Source organism: Castanea sativa, chromosome 12 (assembly GCF_040712315.1).
Source record: "Castanea sativa cultivar Marrone di Chiusa Pesio chromosome 12, ASM4071231v1".
Lineage (NCBI taxonomy): Eukaryota > Viridiplantae > Streptophyta > Magnoliopsida > Fagales > Fagaceae > Castanea > Castanea sativa.
In genome coordinates this window covers 3,275,789-3,293,965 of record NC_134024.1, presented here as the reverse complement: position 1 = coordinate 3,293,965, position 18,177 = coordinate 3,275,789, and the positions used below count along the sequence as shown (strand labels likewise).

General features: G+C 33.0%; 2 protein-coding genes across 2 annotated transcripts; both read left to right on the top strand.

The window, feature by feature from the left end:
- Window positions 1-1,806: 1,806 nt before the first annotated feature.
- On the top strand, window positions 1,807-4,627 carry LOC142618646 (disease resistance protein RPV1-like). Its single transcript, XM_075791614.1, has 2 exons — window positions 1,807-2,479; window positions 3,541-4,627. Exons 1-2 carry the CDS (start codon window positions 1,959-1,961, stop codon window positions 4,271-4,273), a joined length of 1,254 nt encoding a protein of 417 aa, XP_075647729.1. The 5' UTR covers window positions 1,807-1,958; the 3' UTR covers window positions 4,274-4,627.
- On the top strand, window positions 4,297-13,210 carry LOC142618645 (TMV resistance protein N-like). Its single transcript, XM_075791612.1, has 6 exons — window positions 4,297-4,626; window positions 4,945-5,160; window positions 5,265-7,265; window positions 10,754-11,077; window positions 11,193-11,513; window positions 11,998-13,210. Exons 1-3 carry the CDS (start codon window positions 4,504-4,506, stop codon window positions 7,239-7,241), a joined length of 2,316 nt encoding a protein of 771 aa, XP_075647727.1. The 5' UTR covers window positions 4,297-4,503; the 3' UTR covers window positions 7,242-7,265; window positions 10,754-11,077; window positions 11,193-11,513; window positions 11,998-13,210.
- The last annotated feature ends 4,967 nt before the right edge of the window (window positions 13,211-18,177 follow it).

Here is an 18,177-nt window from a genome sequence, read left to right as displayed (position 1 = left end):
AGTTAAATTTTTTTTTTAAATTTAGTTCATTTTTCACACGGACCCTTATTCAAGACTGTTTTTTTTTTTTTTTTCTCTAGATCCATTTAAATATTTCTTTTTATCAATTTTCTCTTTCTAGTTTATTTATTTTTTAATGAGTAAGATAATTAATTTCATTCTAAGAATAAAGAAGAAGTTGGCACCACCAGTTCATCACAGTTAGAAAGAACGGTACATCACTCGCAAACATTTCTTTTTTCTAGCGTTACTGGAAAATTACTTCTTTTTTTATAGGGAAAACTTACTTTTTGAATCTGGTTGGCAGAGAACTGTTGTGGGAGCCCTTCCAAGCAGTTTCCTGGACGTGTGGTGTCTATATATATATATAAAAGATTGGGTTCAAATTACAGTTGGAATTCTAAGTAATGTTATACTACCCAATAACTTATTCTTAAATTCATATTTTAAAAATCTGACCATTAAATTATATACTCTATATGTTATTAACATACATACCAAATTTCATACCAATTGAATATAATTTATCATTTGATCCATAAACTCATCTTTTATGTATATATATTTTTGTTATTGTCAATTTTGGCCTCTATTATTTTCAATTTGCATGAATTTAATCTTTACCATCATCTCACTAAGACACTAACAAAAATTAATTACAAATTGATTTCAAATTGAAAATAATAACAATCAAATTGATTGCTACCTAAATATAAAGACAAAATAATTGACAATAATCCCAACATATAATGACCAAAATGGTATTTTGACCAAATATATTAGATACATTTTCATACAACTTATAAATTCTTTTTGCTGTTTACATTTAAAATAATAATAATAAAGTTTCCATCAATAGTTCAATACTTTATAAGCCGGTCATCATGCTCGTTGGCCCGCAGGCACGAAAGTTCTTAATTTATCTATTCATCTAGGGTGTGTTTGGATCAAATTTTTGAAACTAGACTTTTTGAAAAAGTCAAGTTTTTAAAAACTACTATATGAAATTGAACTTTTTGAAAAAGTTGAATGTTTGATAAAAACTGTTAAAAAATATTTTTTGAAAAAGCTGAGTGTTTGACTAGTATTTATAAAAGTAGAAGTTTGAGTTATAAATTACCAAAAAAAGACAAGATATATATATATATATATATATATATATATATATATATATATATATATATATAAAAGAGAATACTTTGTTTTAATTATCTCTTTTAATGCAAGTTATGGATACAATATTTTTACAAAAAATTCATAATAAAGTCTATATAACAAGTTGTTAATGGTAGATAAAAATAATAATAATGTCACTAATAGGTCCAAATGAGAACTAATAACAACTTACTGTGTAAAATTTATTATAAAAATATTATGTTAATAACACTATTTTTTTTTCTAAAGAAAATACCACTAATTAAAAAAGTCTAAAAATATAATAAAATGTGACAATAATTTCACAATACTATTTGTTTTTAGTTTCAATCCTAGTCTAATAAAAAATTTAGAGGATGTTTGATAGAGTAGTTTGAGATGGTATTTTTGTAATTTGAGATGAGATTTTTAAAATATATATAAATAAAAAAATATATAAAAATATGTATAATATTATTTAAAATGTAAAAATATGAATTTAAAATGCTAAACTAACCGGGCACCTAATATTTCAAATGTTTTGAAACTTTTGTGGTAATTTATTGTGTCTTGAAATAGATGTAATTTTCATTTTGTAAATTTCCTTGCATGGACACGTATCCCACTCTCCCTTTTACTTTTATTTATTTATTTTTTTTCTTTCACCCACACGGTTCCTTTCATACTTATCTTCTTCCACCTTTAAGAGATCTTACAGAAAGTACTCCTAAAGCTCTGATAACTCTCTTTCCAGGTTTCCCTTTTCTTTGTTCTGCAACTTTCTTTATAACTTTGCCACAAACAAGCTAGTTACTAAGCTTCCAATGGCTTCCACTAGCTCCGAAACACCCTCTTCATCATTATTATCATCTTCTTCTTCAATACCTGGTTCGGACTATGATGTTTTTCTCAGTTTTCGGGGTGAGGACACCCGCCTTAGCTTTACAGACCATTTATATGAGGCATTTATATTGAGAGGCATTGAAGCCTTCAGAGACAGCGAAAAACTCCAACTAGGACAAGTCATTGCTTCTGAGCTCATACAAGCAATAGAAAAATCCCAGTATGCAATTGTTATTTTCTCAGAAAAATATGCAGATTCCAGGTGGTGCTTGGATGAACTTGCTGAAATTGTTGAATGCAAAAAAAATAAGGGACTTAAAGTGGTGCCCATCTTTTACCATGTAAATCCCTCAGACGTGCGGAACCAGACTGGGCCATTTGGAAAAGCCTTTGCTGACCATAATAAAGATGACAGAATAGACGGAGAGAAGATCCAGAAATGGAAGAAGGCTCTGACAGAAGTGGGGAATTTATCTGGCGAGCATATTATTTTACATCAAAGGTACACATAGTGGTTTTTTAGTAGTGTTTATTACACTCTTAAATCCGAGAAATCCCATCGGACCGACCCATCAGTTTTCCGGCGAGATCTCGCTGGATCTAGCCGGATTTCTACCATTTTTCAAAAAAAAATCGCCGGAGTTCTACCGTTTTTCATCTGTTCTTGGCCGGATTCTCTCTGATTTCCATATAATCAACCCCAGCTCCGTCCCGCCCGATCCGATCAACCACATTTAAATAAAACAACATTTGAAGCTTGCCACTCTTTGAAGCCACTGCCCTGCCTACTCTCTGGTCTCTCTGGTCTCTTTCTCTTAAGAGATTCCGTGATCCCACCAAACACTTATTTTAATTAAAAATATTAACTTCTTCATTTTCTTTTTAAATATATTTTCACATGAGTTTACTGGAGGTGAATTTTGAGCTTGATTAACTAAATTGTACTACTTTTTCTATTATACAAATAACTAACATTGTGACCCAGGGTGCTGTGATGGACCCAAACAATTGCTAGCCTAAGCAATGGGAGCTGTTATTACATAGTCCAGGACTATGCTCCCTCTCTCGTGGGTCCCACCCATCATGGGCCCACCCCACTCTGAGATGTAGGGAGCATAGGCCCGGATTATGCAATAATTTTCTGCAATGGGATTTGGATGATGACATTGAATTTTCTCATTTCTGACTATTTTGCTCGCTTTCCCTCCCTTTCTTTAGATTGTTTCTTCTTCTTCCCCCATCTCTTGTAAATACTCTGATTGCAAGGTCAGGATCTTGGGACGTACGGAAACGTTTCACATGATACTATATCTAAAGATGCAAAACAAAATAATGATTGAAGACGTAACATCTAGGAATTTTCAAACGCAATTGTTAGAATGAACTATAACACAACACTTATATGGATGGTTCTTTTGAGTTTGGGTTGAAGCATTCAATTACATTTGTGTCCCAATTTCAGTTTTAACCAACTAAACTAAATACCATATATCCAGTAACTTTTATTTTGGGTCCTATCATGGTAGGTGAGACTCACTTCTTATTGTTCTCTTCTTTTTGCAGCTCTGAGGCAAAAGTTATCCAAAACATTGTGCAATGGATATCAAATAAATTGAGTTATAAAATCGAAACTAATGAACTAGTTGGAATAAGTTCCCGAACTAAGGATTTGAAGTCACGTTTAGCTTTAGAGTCAAAAGATGTTCGCTTTATAGGAATTTGGGGGATGGGAGGAATGGGTAAAACAACTCTAGCAAAAGTTGTTCATAAAACGTTTTCCAATCAATTTGAAGCTGATAGTTTTATTCATGATGTTAGGAGGAAATCTGAAAATGGTTTACATGTGTTACAAAAAAGACTTTTGAAAGAGCTTTTGTGCGGCATAGATATGGATATACAAGATGTTGATGAGGGAGTTTTCATCATAAAGAAAAGGTTACATTGCAAAAAGATTCTTCTTGTTCTTGATGATGTAGATGATTTAAAGCAATTAGAGAAGTTAGCTGGGGGGCATAATTGGTTTGGTCCAGGTAGTAGGATTATCATAACAACAAGAAATAAGAGCTTGCTTGAGACACATGATGTAAATGAAATATATGAGGTTAAAGAATTGCATAATGGCGAAGCTCTTCAACTTTTTAGTTTGAAAGCTTTTGGGAAAGGCCATCCTGATGTTGATTATATGGAACTATCCCAAGATTTTGTACGTTATTCTCGTGGCCTTCCTTTAGCCCTTGAGCTTTTGGGTCTCTCTTTGAAAAAAAAAAAAAAAAAGTTTTCTGGAAAGGTTTGTTAGACAAGCTAAAAAAATCTCCAGAAAGAGGTATTAACAAAGTACTTTTTTTAAGTTATGATGGATTAGAACAATTTGAAAAAGAAACTTTCCTTAATATTTCATGTTTCTTTTGTGGCAATGATCAAGATAGTGTCTTTAAAATATTAGATTATCTTGAACTTGTCCCTGAATATGGATTAGAGATTCTTAAAGGGAAAGCTCTCATCAAATTGCAAGACAATCGATTATGGATGCATGATTTACTCCAAGAAATGGGTCGGGATATGGTTTGTCAAGAGTACCCTGACAATCCTTTGATGCGTAGTAGATTGTGGTTGTATAAAGACATTGAAGATGCACTAGAAAGAAATAAGGTATGATGTTATTTAAAGAACATGAATAAATACTTTATTATATTTAGTTCTTTGACAACCTCACAATTTGCCACAACATTTACAAAAATTTGATGACATTTGTGACTATGATTGATAAAACCATCACTTTCACATGGGTATACCAATTTTTCTCTACCATTCACAATCACACTGGTTAATATTGTGGCAATAGTTATTGCACAAAAGTTGTGTCCATAGAGTTTCTCTATTACATTTTTTTAACTTAGTTTAACATAGCTTAGTTTTGGTAATTATACATTTTGCAATTCACTAATAGCTTTTGTTCATGATTATTAGGAAACAGAAAAAATTGAAGGCATAGTCCTAAAGTTATTCAATCCAAAAGTGGCACATTGGAATCTTGAATCCTTTTCAAAGATGCATTGTCTGAAAACCCTCATAATTGATAATGTCGACCTCAAGAAGGATCTCAAATATCTTCCTAGTGGCTTAAGATTTCTTGATTGGAGTGGGTACCCTTCAAAATTGTTTCCATCAAGTTTCAAAGCCAAGGTAATTTAGGTATCCTTTTTATTATTAAGCTTCATTAAACTGTAAGATTTTGTAGAAGCTAATTGTTTGTTATTTGTTTTGTTTTGTTTTTTGAGTTTTAACAGTCTTTTGAGAGGTTGAAAGCCATCAAATTGAACAAGTCTCTGAAACTTATTAAAACCCCTAACTTCACTGATTTCCCCATTCTTGAGGAATTGGAACTTGAGGATTGTATAAATTTACTTGCTTTGCACCCATTAATTGGAGTTCATAAAAAGCTCACTCTTCTTAATCTGAAAGGTTGCAAAAACCTCAAAAGTCTTCCAAGAAAGCTTGAAATGGAGTCTCTTAAGATTCTTATTCTTTCTGAATGCTCAAAAGTAAAAAGTATTCCAGAATTTGGGGAAAACATGAAAAGTGTATCAAAGCTTTACTTAGATGGCACTACCATTTCAAAATTGCCTACATCAATTGGGAATTTGACGGGTCTTGTTTTATTGAATGTAAAAGATTGCAAAAACCTCATGACTCTTCCTATCTCCTTTTTAAATCTCAAATCCCTTGAAAAACTGCATATTTCTGGATGCTCAAAACTACTAAAGAGCTTGGGGGCTACTGAATGTTTAGAGGGGCTTGATGAGACTGGAGCTGCTAAAAATTTTAAAAAACTATTTATTAGTGGAGTTAAGCGAAGAAGTACCAATCCCTTGGATTTGTCAATTACTTCTCTATCGTGTTTGCGTTCTTTGAGCAAATTGGAGACATTGGATTTAAGTTATTGCAATCTCAATGCAATCCCCGATGCTATTTGTTGCTTATCCACTTTAGGAAATTTAATTCTAAGAGGAAATAATTTTGGTTCCTTCATGCAAGGAAGTCCCGATCCCTTAGAGATGTTATTGACTTCTCTATCGGAGGGTTCGTTTTCTTTGAACAAATTGGATCTAAGTTATTGCAATCTCAATGGTTTCTCCGATAGAATTGGTTGCCTTCCCAGTCTAAAAGAATTAATTCTAAGTGGAAATAAGTTTGGTTACCTCCCGGAAAGCATTGCTCAACTAAGTAATCTGTTATTTTTGCGCCTGGAAGATTGCCCGAGTCTCCGATCATTACCAATGCTTCCATATCGGCCGGTGGGTAGTCCATTATTAGATTCATTACCAGAGAATTGGAAGTTGCCTATTCCTGAAATTTTTGGATTTGGAACTAGTATGTGGATTGCTTTTACAAACTTTGCCCCAAGGGCGCCGGAGTTGGAAGAACGTTGGATAAAAATGGCTCCCAGTCAAGACTTCATTCCATATATATACAGGCTCAGCCCCAAGGCTGGACACTTAGTAAGCAGAATTGCTTTGGAAAGTGAAATTCCGGAGTGGTTTGAGCTTCAAAATAAAGGGGCTGAAATTAATATTAAAGTTCCTTCTCATTTGTACAATGAGTTGGCGGGAATTGCTAGTTGTGCTGTGTTTTGCTGTTGTCAACCGGTCGACATTGTACAACGTGACTGCTATTTTATGCGTAATGGACAAATTATTTCATCAGAAATCATAATTTTTCCAACGCCTCCGGATTTATCAGACCAGCTTTTCCTAGCCTATTTACCTATAGGAGTGAGCAATTGGAAAAGAGATGTTGTGAATGGATTCGCTAAGTTTGGCTTTAGATATCAAGCCCATGGTTCACGCACGGAGGTGAAGGAATGCGGAATTCATTTGGTGTACAAGAAAGATAGTGAAAGTTTCCGAAAAAATCGCAATCAAATTACGGCCGAGAGAAAGAAGAAAGCTATTGAAGAAAGCCGGGCTGAGAGAACTGAGAGAAGAAAGAAACAGAGGGAAAAAGACATCGATGAAATCAAACGACTTATGGCTGAGAGTCGGAGAAGCAACAACAGCATCATTCTTTATGAGGGCTCGGATGATTGTGATGGGGCTGGACCTAGTGGAGAGGGAAGCTCTAATGATGTACCACACCCGAAGCAAATTGAAAGGCTCCCAGGACTGGCCCATGGTGACTCTGCTTTTGAGGGATCAAGTGAGTACGACGAATGGGGGGTAAGGAGCGATTGGGAGTATAGTAGCGCGAGTGACCAGGAAGGCTAATCCGCCATTTTCTCTTCATTGCCTGTAAGTCACTGGCTTCTTATTTCAAGTTCTGTTAATTGCTGCATTTCCTTTTCTCTTAGTTTACATGTATTGATAGATTGACCACCATGTGTTTGATTAGAGTTGTCAACGGGACTCCTAGCAAATTCACTAATTGCTAGGGTCATTTTGGTATCTGTTTGGATACATGTCTGTGTTTTGCTTCCATGTTTTTTTTTTTTTTTTTTTTAAGCCGCAACTTTTGACTATTTTCCTGTGACCAGTGTACTCGTGTACTGTTTATGGGTCTCACAAACTTCACTTTTTAGCAACTTTTTTATTAAAAATGAGTTCCACGGTACTATTCACACATTTAAAAATTATTTTGCTACAATGTTTTCAGTTTTCAGTTTCAGCAAAATAAGTTCTATTCAAACGGACCTTTAGTGTCTTCATTTTCTTTCTCTCAATGCACATTTATTAAGGCCTTGTTTGGGAGGAGGGAATGGAATAGAATGGAAATGAATGAAAAGAATAGTTTTAGAATATTCTTCCCTTCTCTTGTTTGGAAGTTTTAATGGAGGGAATGGAAAATTCATTCTCTTATTTGGGAGTTTAAGTGGGAGGGAAGAGAATGGAATGGACAGGAGGGAACACTCATTTCTCTCTATTCCGTTAAAACCTCAAATTTTCATTCCCCCGAAATTGGGAGAAATAGGAGGGAATAAAATTAGATTTAATGAATTTTTTACTAAAACTCCCAAAATACCCCTATATATTCAACCCTTTATTTTAAAATAGAGGTCTAATAGTAATATTGTCATAAAATGATTCCACTTCATTCCTTCCATGTTACTCTCAAACAAGATTACTTTCATTCCATTCATTTTCATTCATTTCCACTCTTTTATTTTAAAACATTCGATCAAGGTTACTTAATTCCATTCTTTTCCATTCATTTCCCTTACTTAAATACATTATATTCCATTCTATTCCTTTCCATTATCTTATGATCATTTTATTCCATTCCCTTATGAACTCCCAAACAGAGCCTAATGCAAAAGATATCATCTGTTTGAAAGCAAGTAAACATCAAAATTGGAAAGCTTTTGCTGCCAAATGTACTAGTTTGTTGTTTGTTTTTTTCCGTTTAACACAAAATTTGTACTTTTATTTGAGTTTAATAAGTTTGTAGACTTGTTTTTACACAAAATTATTAGATCATTATTGAGCCTAATAAAATAACAAAATAACATGTCTTTGATTTTTTTTTTTTTTACTTCTTTCTTTCTCCTACAAAATTCAGATTACATACTTGAGACTTCATTTTCATATTTGCAAAGTTCTTTCATATATACTATGAAAAGGGTATTAAATAAAAAAATATATAATTACTTTATATTTTTGTTATTGTTGTTATAAGTCTAAGAAGTTAGAATGCTAAGAAGAAATACAAAGAAAAATTATTAAAATAAAAGAACAATACGAGAGTACATTTTGATGATGAAGAAGAAAATGTCAATGAAAAAATAAATTTGTAAGATGATGAACATGATGATAACATTGACTTAGATGGAGTTAATTAGGCAAAATGATGAATTTGATGAAGATTAATTATTATTTTGGCTCATATGTCATGTAATATATATCACTTTAAAGTTTAATCAATTTGAATGTGTACGTTATAAAAATATGTTAACATTTTATATTAAATTTATTTATTTAACTTTATTAAATATTATTACATAATTAATGATTAAATTAGTCGTTAGTTGAACATATTCTAAATTATTAATGAACATACCTTTTTTTTGGGGGGGGGGGGGGATATGCCTTTATATATGTATATTTATAATCTTTTAAAAATATTATTAAGTTTTTGTGTATCTTGCAGTACATAATATGATACATATATGACACATAAAAATAAAAATAAAAAATTGATTCACAATACTATTCATGTTTTGGCAACCATGCTTAGATCTGCAAAGTATGCAAACTCTGAATCTCTCCCCACCCTCCTCATCATTGCCCTCCCTGTCCTCATTTTAGAGAAATCTAAAAGCACAACCTCATTGTTTTTTGCATGACAGGTTTTTCAAAATGAGTAAAGTAGAATTCTATGAATTTATGATTGTGATTGAGGACAAAGTTTGGAAAGTTAATAATGTCACTAACTGTAATCAACAAATTAGATGAAGATGCAAGAGGCACACACCATGAATTAATAATTTCATGAAAACTTAATAATGTCACTAATGGAAATCAACAATTACTGTGAGTAATAGATAGTATTAAACTCTTAAGTACAAAACAGCCTTAGCCATTTGCTTCCATTGCTTTGCAATGTTAGGAAAACATCTTACACTTCATCATCCCATGTGATGTTTGTGCAGAGGCATGGGTGAGACCTTAATAATTTTTGAATTTCATTTAAAAGTGACATCTTTTTCCTCTCCATTTGGTTAATTATATTTTCAAACATTCAAGAGTTTAATAAAATATATGTAATGCCAATTTTGAATGGAATGGGTGGTATCGGCCTATTACTTGCATTGCCTTGTTTAACTGTAATATTAATAGTTTAAACTCATTTTGTACATAACATTGCTTGTTAATTATGGAAGTTTCACATATACACTTAGATTAGGTTAGAGTAGAATTTTTATATTATATAAAAAAAAAAAATTATGGAAGTTTTTACCATACAAATTTTTGTGCTTTGGGCTCTCGATATTCTTGAAATTTTCAAGACTTATTTCAGATCATAACCAAGGCAAACCATGCTAGATCATTTTACATTTCGTCTTTATGGTAATTAGACTCATGCAGGCAAGTAACTATGTAGACAAGGTTGAAAATTGGAGAAGGTAGTCTGCATAGATTTGTAAACCCTGTCCTACTTTTTATCATTGTTTTGATGCATTTTGTCTAGAATTTAAGTTTTGTCACATTTTCATTGTTTTTTTTTTCATTTTAGCCTGATGTATTACATTTCATAGTGAATTGATAATTCACCTTTATAGAAATACAAGTACATATATATAAAAGGTTCCTATTTTATTGGATGTCCCCAAGGCAAATGGATGTCCAATGAAATTGCATAGGTTCTTGTTGTGGCATATGTGCTAGTCGAAGATACTTTTAGGTGAAATTTTGAATTAGTTTGAAAAATCCATAGCCAAAATAATTCTGAAAGAATTTTACAAATTCCTGTTTGTGTTGCTGACAAGCTTATTAGGCCTCATTCTAAATCTGGAGGGTATTTGGTTGAAAAAGGATAATGGCTAGTGCATACTAGGAATTGTAGAAACCATGCTGGCAGGTCCTTTATTAATCTTATTGGTACAACTATAAGTGAAGACCCTGAGCTTTGGAACCAGTTATGTAGGTTACAATTACCTTTAAAATGATTGTCCTTTGGTTAATTTTCTTGAATTTTCTTCTTGTGAGGGAAGAATTGAGAGAGAAATCTGGTTTGGTTTGATCGGTACATTAGAACTAATTTCATTGAGCCTTACTTGATTCAGGCATGGATGAAGAGCTGGAGGAAGGGAAGGAGTTTTGGGGATCTTAAAGTACTTCCCATTGTTTTTTTTTCTCTATTTTATGGTCTATTTGGACTTATAGGAACAAGGCAACTGTGAAGAAAGAGCCTTTCTCTGCCACTAATGTGGTCATGTATTGTAAATTTTGATTTCAATGTCCAGGGTAACTAACAGTTCAAAAGCCTTGATAGCAGCAGGATAAGCAAGTCTAAGTGTTCCAACTAGCAACCAACTCTGTTGGAGACAATCTGCAAGCATAGGAGAAGGAAATAGAGGGGATCCAGCTTCTTTTGTAAGATAGAGAAGGTGCATTTCCATGGCTGGTTGTTTCAGTTGAGCTGTTAAAAATACTATATGACAGTAGCTTTATTGGCTTTCTGTGAAAGTGTTTTGAAGCTAAAAGCTTTGTGTTAACAAACAGGTGGCAAAGTTGGCCAATAGAGAGGCTGTGTGGTGAAGGTCATTCAACAGTCTACAAATGTTTGGATTTGACAGGTGGACAGATGTCCTAGCAGAGCCTTGATCCCTAGCAACCCTTTGCCCATAAGTTCTTCATGAACATTAGCTTGGATAACTGGAACAAACACCAAATATTGTGCTCTTTTCTTCTTGTGCTGTTATGGTTCCTTTGTTTCAATGTACAAAAAAAGAATGGCAAGACAATGCATTTTGTTGGCGTTTTAAAAGAATCATGTGCTGGAAAGCAAGTAAACATCGACACTGGAAGCTTTTACTGCCAAAGGTATATTGATTTATCGTTCTATCCCATGTTGTTTTCTTCCATTCAGAATTAGGCTTCTAGGTTTCGCTTATTTAGAAGTCCACAAGAACAGGCTCATTAGTGAAGGCATGACAGATTGACAGGTAGTTCAAAATGAATAAACTAGAATTCTAATTCTTATATATTTCCTTCTTTTCCTTTCCATATAATATGCTTTGCTTTATGTTAAAGTATGCACAGGGGTTTTACTTATTTGGAACTGTTAGAAAGGCTTTTTTTTTAACCTGTCCATTACAAGTGATTTCATTCAGCCTTACTTGATTCAAGCTTGGATTTAGAGCTGGCTGAAGGATGTCAGTAACAATTTAAAAAACTTAAATTACTTCTCAGAGTCGTTTGTCTTTATTTTATGGCCTATTTGGACTTATAGGAACAAGGCAAGGGAGATCCTTTCCCTGCCACTAATGTGGTCATGCATAGTAAAAGTTTGATTTCTATGTGCAAGGTAACTGTCATGAACTAAAGGAAAGCCTCAACAGCAGCAAAATAAGCAAAACCCAGACCTTTATAATCTTTCAATTGGCAACCAATCGTGCTGGAGAAGAGTTGCAAGAGTAGAAGAACAAACTGGAGGGGATTCATTCAGTTTTGTTTGTAAAACTAGAGGGTGGAATAGAAGTAACAAAGAGGTGGTAGCAGAGCTGATGAAGGACATTCAGGTGTTTCGGAACAGTTGACAGATGATCGGGTTTGGACAGATGGACAGAAATCTTCTGGAAGGGCCTCAAATCTCTAGCAAGTAGCAACCATTGCGCCTAACTTGTTTGTGAACATTAGCTTGGATAGCACTGAGTTCATTTGCCCTTGCTCTTTGAAGCAGTGGTTGACTCAGTTGATGGAAGATCTTGATTTTCATAAGAAGGAATATGTGATGTTCTATAGATTGTCTTATCCTAACTCCGTGGACCTTGTGGTATAACCTCAACAAAGTGATGTTTGAGGGTGCGCAAGAGTCTGTTTTTGAAATGCTAATGCCCAGTGAAGCTTTGTTTTGTAGGTATACACAAGCCTATGATAAACTTGTGGATCAGAGTAACTGCAGGAGAGTACCAAGGCGAGTGTGTCTGGTTGTGAAGGGACGGCATGTGTTGCTGACTGTCGAGAGGCACAGGCAGAGAAGTTGCAAATGGGGTTGTTTTGCCTATAAATATTGGGCTGGCAGGATAATTTTTTCTGGCTGTTGCAGTTCTGCCATATGCAAATAGTGGCAGCGTTCTGTATGAGAAGCATTAACTAAGGCTCCACAGAGTGGTTTTTCCAGACTTGTTTTGGTCAGTGGAAGATTGGAAAAGAAGAAGGTTCCTTGGCAACTTGCTGTGCTGATTGAAGACCTGAAGAACAAGGAAGTTGGATAATGCCAGTAGGTGTACATTTGCTGAGCTTAGGAGTCACCGCAGAAGCTAGAGCCCTGGTTACTCTTGCTTCAAACTATTTTATGAACATTTGTTGGGCTTGAAACTCTATTACTTGAGAGTTAATTTTAGCTCTCTGAATAATAGAGCCAATTTGTTTCAATAGTGGGACTTTAGAGTTAGTTCCAGCAATAATTGTTCATGTTTGGTTGATATTCACCACATGTTAATATAGAGACAGGATTGCCAATGAGCAGTAATCACAAGGCTTGATCTGCTCATGAGATTCTGAGAGTTGACTTGAAACGTCTGTCAATAAGGCTAGGCAAGTTTGGATAACATGTACAGGAGAAAAATGTTAGGTGTAGGTGCAACACTCTTTAGCAAAGTTGAAAATGATGAGATTATAAATGCATCTTGCTAGGTCAGAAACATTGCTTTGCATATAAAGGAGATAAAGAATATCGTCATCATACACTGTGTTATACAAAAGGGCAAAGATTAACGGCAACATCACTCACAAAGATCCAAAATCGACAAACAACACAGTTATACACATACTCTGCAGAGAATTAAACCTAATATCTTATATAACATTTTTATCTCATAAAAATTTAAAAAGTCTTGTTCTAAAGATTGAAAAACCAACAAACAATTCAATGAGAAGTATTGGAACTAATGGAGCTACTTCATGAGGAGGCATGGAACAGATTAAGTGGCCATTACCAGCCTGGTTTTTTTGTGCACCCTTACATTAATTTGCATGTTCAGTTTTTCAAAGAACAATCACATTATTTGCAGAGTGATTCCATTATTCACTTTAAAAAGGCGTAATTCATTATTTTGAAAGGGTAAACATTCTTCAGTTGATGTCAAAGTGGCTCTGATATCAATGATCTTGTTGTTGATTACAAACTTTGCTTGCTCCTAGCTCTTACATTTTTCTTCCTCATTATTTTTTGATCTCTTCATTTTCAGTTTCTTAATTTCTAAGCCACCCTATCCGTATACTTCTACATTTTGGTTGCACCCTCCGCTTTTGACAAAAAAATTTTCCTACTTTTTCAAATAGAGACCCAACAAACAAAAATCCGCCATACTAAGAAACGCCAAATGAAATGAATTTAAAAAAAAAAAAAAAGCATAATAGAAACTAAGTGCAAACAAAGTTACAGCTATGTTCTTATCAATGATCATGAAGTGCATAATTAGCTTTGCTTGTGCCCTTTCTTTCAGCTACTTTACGCACTACTGATACTAAATTAATTAGTGGGTGCATTATTAGTCATAAAATTTATAGATTAATCCACTAAATCATTCATGTGTGATGTAGATGGCATATTGATTATGAATAGATAGAAAGAAAGCAATAAGAATAGAACTTTATAGTTTTTCAAAAGGTTTGACTTACCTTCAGTACTTTTAAAAAAATAATCTTATTTTGTTTTAATGAAAAATTGTTACATCATCCACTAACTAAATAAAAAGTAGAGATTAAAATACACTATCACTAGCCATTGTATTTTTAAAACAAAAAGACATGTTCAAATTAAAAAAAGTACTGAAAATAAGTCAAACCCTTTGTCAAAAAGCAATATAAACATTAGACAGGACTTCATAACTAGCCACCAGGAAGTTACCCTTTTCCTTCTTCCCTTCTTGTCATCACATTTTCACAACATACTTATCCTTAAAAAAAATAAAAAGTTTCCTCTAAAGCAAGTTAAAAGGTTCTAATAAAAGCAAAATAAAGTGTAAACAAAACTTTTTGCTGGTTACCACTTACCACGAACTTACACTTTCTTCTCTGATTCTCAAAAAAAAAAAATCTTCTCTTCAATTTTCTTAATGGGGGAGTAAATTACTTGCATATAGCACTAATTAAGGAGTCCAAATCTTCTGTCCCACTTTTCCTGCTCCACTCTATACTCCACCAATAAAAACTTGTCACGTGTTTACCTAATTAATTAAATACTATCATTATTGACTTATTAATGCTACCGTTATTAATTAATAGTAGTATTTAATTAATTAGGTGAACACGTGGTAAGTTTTTATTGGTGGAGTATAGAGTAGAGCAGAAAAAATGAGACAGAAGATTTGGACTCCTAATTAAGTTCATCCCATGTGCAAGGGCGAAGCTACACACATAGGTGGGGGCCATGGCTCCCCTAATATTTAGAAAAATTCCTTTAGGATATATATAGCTATTTTGAAATTTCAAAATTTTTGCCTACAAAAATAGGAATTGGTTCCCCCAAATATTTGAGTTAGTCCCATGATGTTCTTAGAAAACAATAATTAGTCTAATAGTTATAGACACGTTACTTTATTTTTCTCAATTTCATTTTATTATTGTAAGATGTAAACTTATATTTGTTAAATTTTTTATAAAGTTTGACACCAAAACATGTTTAAATTTGTGACCGCTTATAAGACTATCTATGTTAGTAACCATCAAAACTGGAAAGCTTAGATACCAAGGAATTTATTAGCAATTTTATTGAGTTCAAAAAGCAATATAAATAAAACTTTAATTATTTATAGCTAGCCAGTGGTCACCTGGGAATTACTCTTTCTCCTCTTTTCAAGAACGCACTTAGTATGTGTAATCAAATTCCCACTTAGCTAATTATCTGAAAAATAAAAAATAAAAAGTTTTCACTAAAAGCAAAGTGAAAAAAAAAGCAAAAGAAAGTAATATAAAATACATAAACAAAACGTAATAGCAAATTTCAAAAAGACCCAATGAGGTTTGGTTCAATTGCAAACACATTCCCTGCACTTTTAATTTTGTGTTATTCACCCCTAAGTTTTCAGTAATGGCAAAATTCTTACTTCAGGTGATGACGTGTAGTGCATGTGACCATTTTATCATTTTTTTTTTTTTTCCTAATAACTTATGATAAAAATTCATTCTAAAACTAATTTAATAAACAAATTCTTAAGATGCAAACTGGCCGTGACTTGTGAGCCCACTGTTCTTAAGTCTCGGTCCCAAACAGTAAGTCAACAGAGCCCTTGAAACCCTCAAGGTGTATAAATACACAATTAAAAGTACACAAAAAAATTATAGCTGAAATTGATCCAACCTAAAGGGAGTAAATTACTTGCATATTGCTAATTAAATTCATCCCATTGGCATGTGCACCACTTAAACAAGTCAAATAAAGAAGAAGAAGAAGAAAAAGTTTAAGACCAAAGTATTTAAATTCAACTCACTTTCTGATGCAGAAATATCAAAGGTTTAAATATTCGAATTATAAATAAATTAAAAAAAGAAGTTGAAAAGGCCAATTGTGGTTAGTCTCTCATAAATATAATTATCTTCCTTCCTTTTTTTTTTTTTTTTTTTAACGTAGTTGAATAATATTTGTTCTTTGTTTTCTCACTACTCACTTTCACACCTATTTTGTTTAAACAATTGAGTTATTAACCTCACTGCAAAACCGAGGATGTGCGTGCTTGCACTTAAAAAGAAATTTCACAAGAAATAGTTGAGTAGTACAAGTTGTTGTTTATGATTCTTCTTCTTTAAAACATAAAAAGCACACCACGGAAGTTCCTGTTTTGAATTTAACGGCTCTTTAAGTTAAATGACACCACTTTTCAAATTTAATGACACGATGGCATTTTGTTTTCAGTTCTATTATTTTACGAAAGAACATCGTTTTGTCATTCAAGAAGAGACGCCATTTCATTGATTGGGACTGTTCACTTAAGTAGTCGTTGGTCCTTGCCAGATGTCAATGCCTCATTGGCTCCACGTTATTTGCAAATTCTGTTAGTTCTGTTAAGAGTTACAACGGGTAGGTTGTTAGTTATATAAATAGATCTCTGGTTGTAATCGTCATCAAATTTCTGTTGCTTTCTCTCTCTGTTTTCCACCTTTTTTTTTGTTTTTGTTTTACTTTGTTTATTGTGAAATTCAATAAGTGAGAACACTGAGAAGGAGTTTCAATTCAAGGTTTGGAAACATAACTAGTGGTAGAGGATCATAATTTTACTAAGATAGTAGTTGTATATGTGCAGTTAATTCTTTGTAATTATGAAAACTCAATGCGATAACAATTTTGAGTTATCATAATGAAATGCAACAGTTTATGTTGCAACAATGTAATTTTGATATACTGTTTGGCTTTAATATGTTTTTTCTGTATTCATTTTAAGTGATTTAATTAAGAAGATCATGTAGTCATTTGAACTCTTGTTTATAGCTGTTATTACTTATTACTATTATCATGAAAAGCAGCATGCTGTAGGAACAGTATTGCATTAGAGGCAGAAAGAGTTTACTGTTTATTTATTTAGCTTTCGATAATCGAAAGAGTCCAGTACTGTTATTGCTATTACAGCGGTTGATTATGAAGTTCATGAATGTGAACTAAACATGATAGCATTTATAGGAACCTCTTAAAGTGGACAACATCAGAGGTCTAATGAATCCCCAAAGAGGTTGGTTTAATGGTGTTATCTTCTCCGCAAGTGACGACATCGCATTCACATCTGCTTTGGTGAGCAGAAGCTGGTCGGCAAGAGCAGTTCCTGGCTTGTGCACTCGCTGGAAAGCTTGCTCCGCAATTGGTTTAGGCACATGTGCCCGGTACAATAATCTGTTCGCGGCAACGAGGCTGATCATCACCTATAAAATCAGATTCAAGGGATAAATATAGACACATTATTTTTGTAAATAGAGGTAAATATATATATATATAGTGGCGGAGCTAGAAATTTAGGTCAGGGGCAGACAAGATTGAAAGTAAAAAATTAATCTAAAAAAATTAATCAATATCAATAAAAAAATAAATAGACTACTATATGATAATGAAATTGTCATATAGAATCTAATATAAAATGTAAACTTTAATTTATTTTTTCACACCTAGCTTATTTTACTCATCTCTAAAATAAAATTTAAAAAAAAAAAAAGCTTATTTTACTCAATTGCCCTCGACGATTTTTCATATTTTGAAATTGCTGTGATATCTTCACACTCAATAGTTTTGAATATATATTTATTAATATATGTGACTAAGCAATCATTTATCTATTAATCTCCTATTCGATTGCATAATCGGTTTTTAATTATGTTCATTGCTGAAAAAGCTCTTTCAACCGTAGCTATTACAACTTACAACAAGTAAGATCAATGCCAATATTTATATATAGAACAGTTTAAATGGTAGATACTTGTATGAGCATAGCAATATTTAAATGGTAGAACAGTTTAAATGACTTACGGAGTAACAGCATTATCCATAGACAATTAGTTA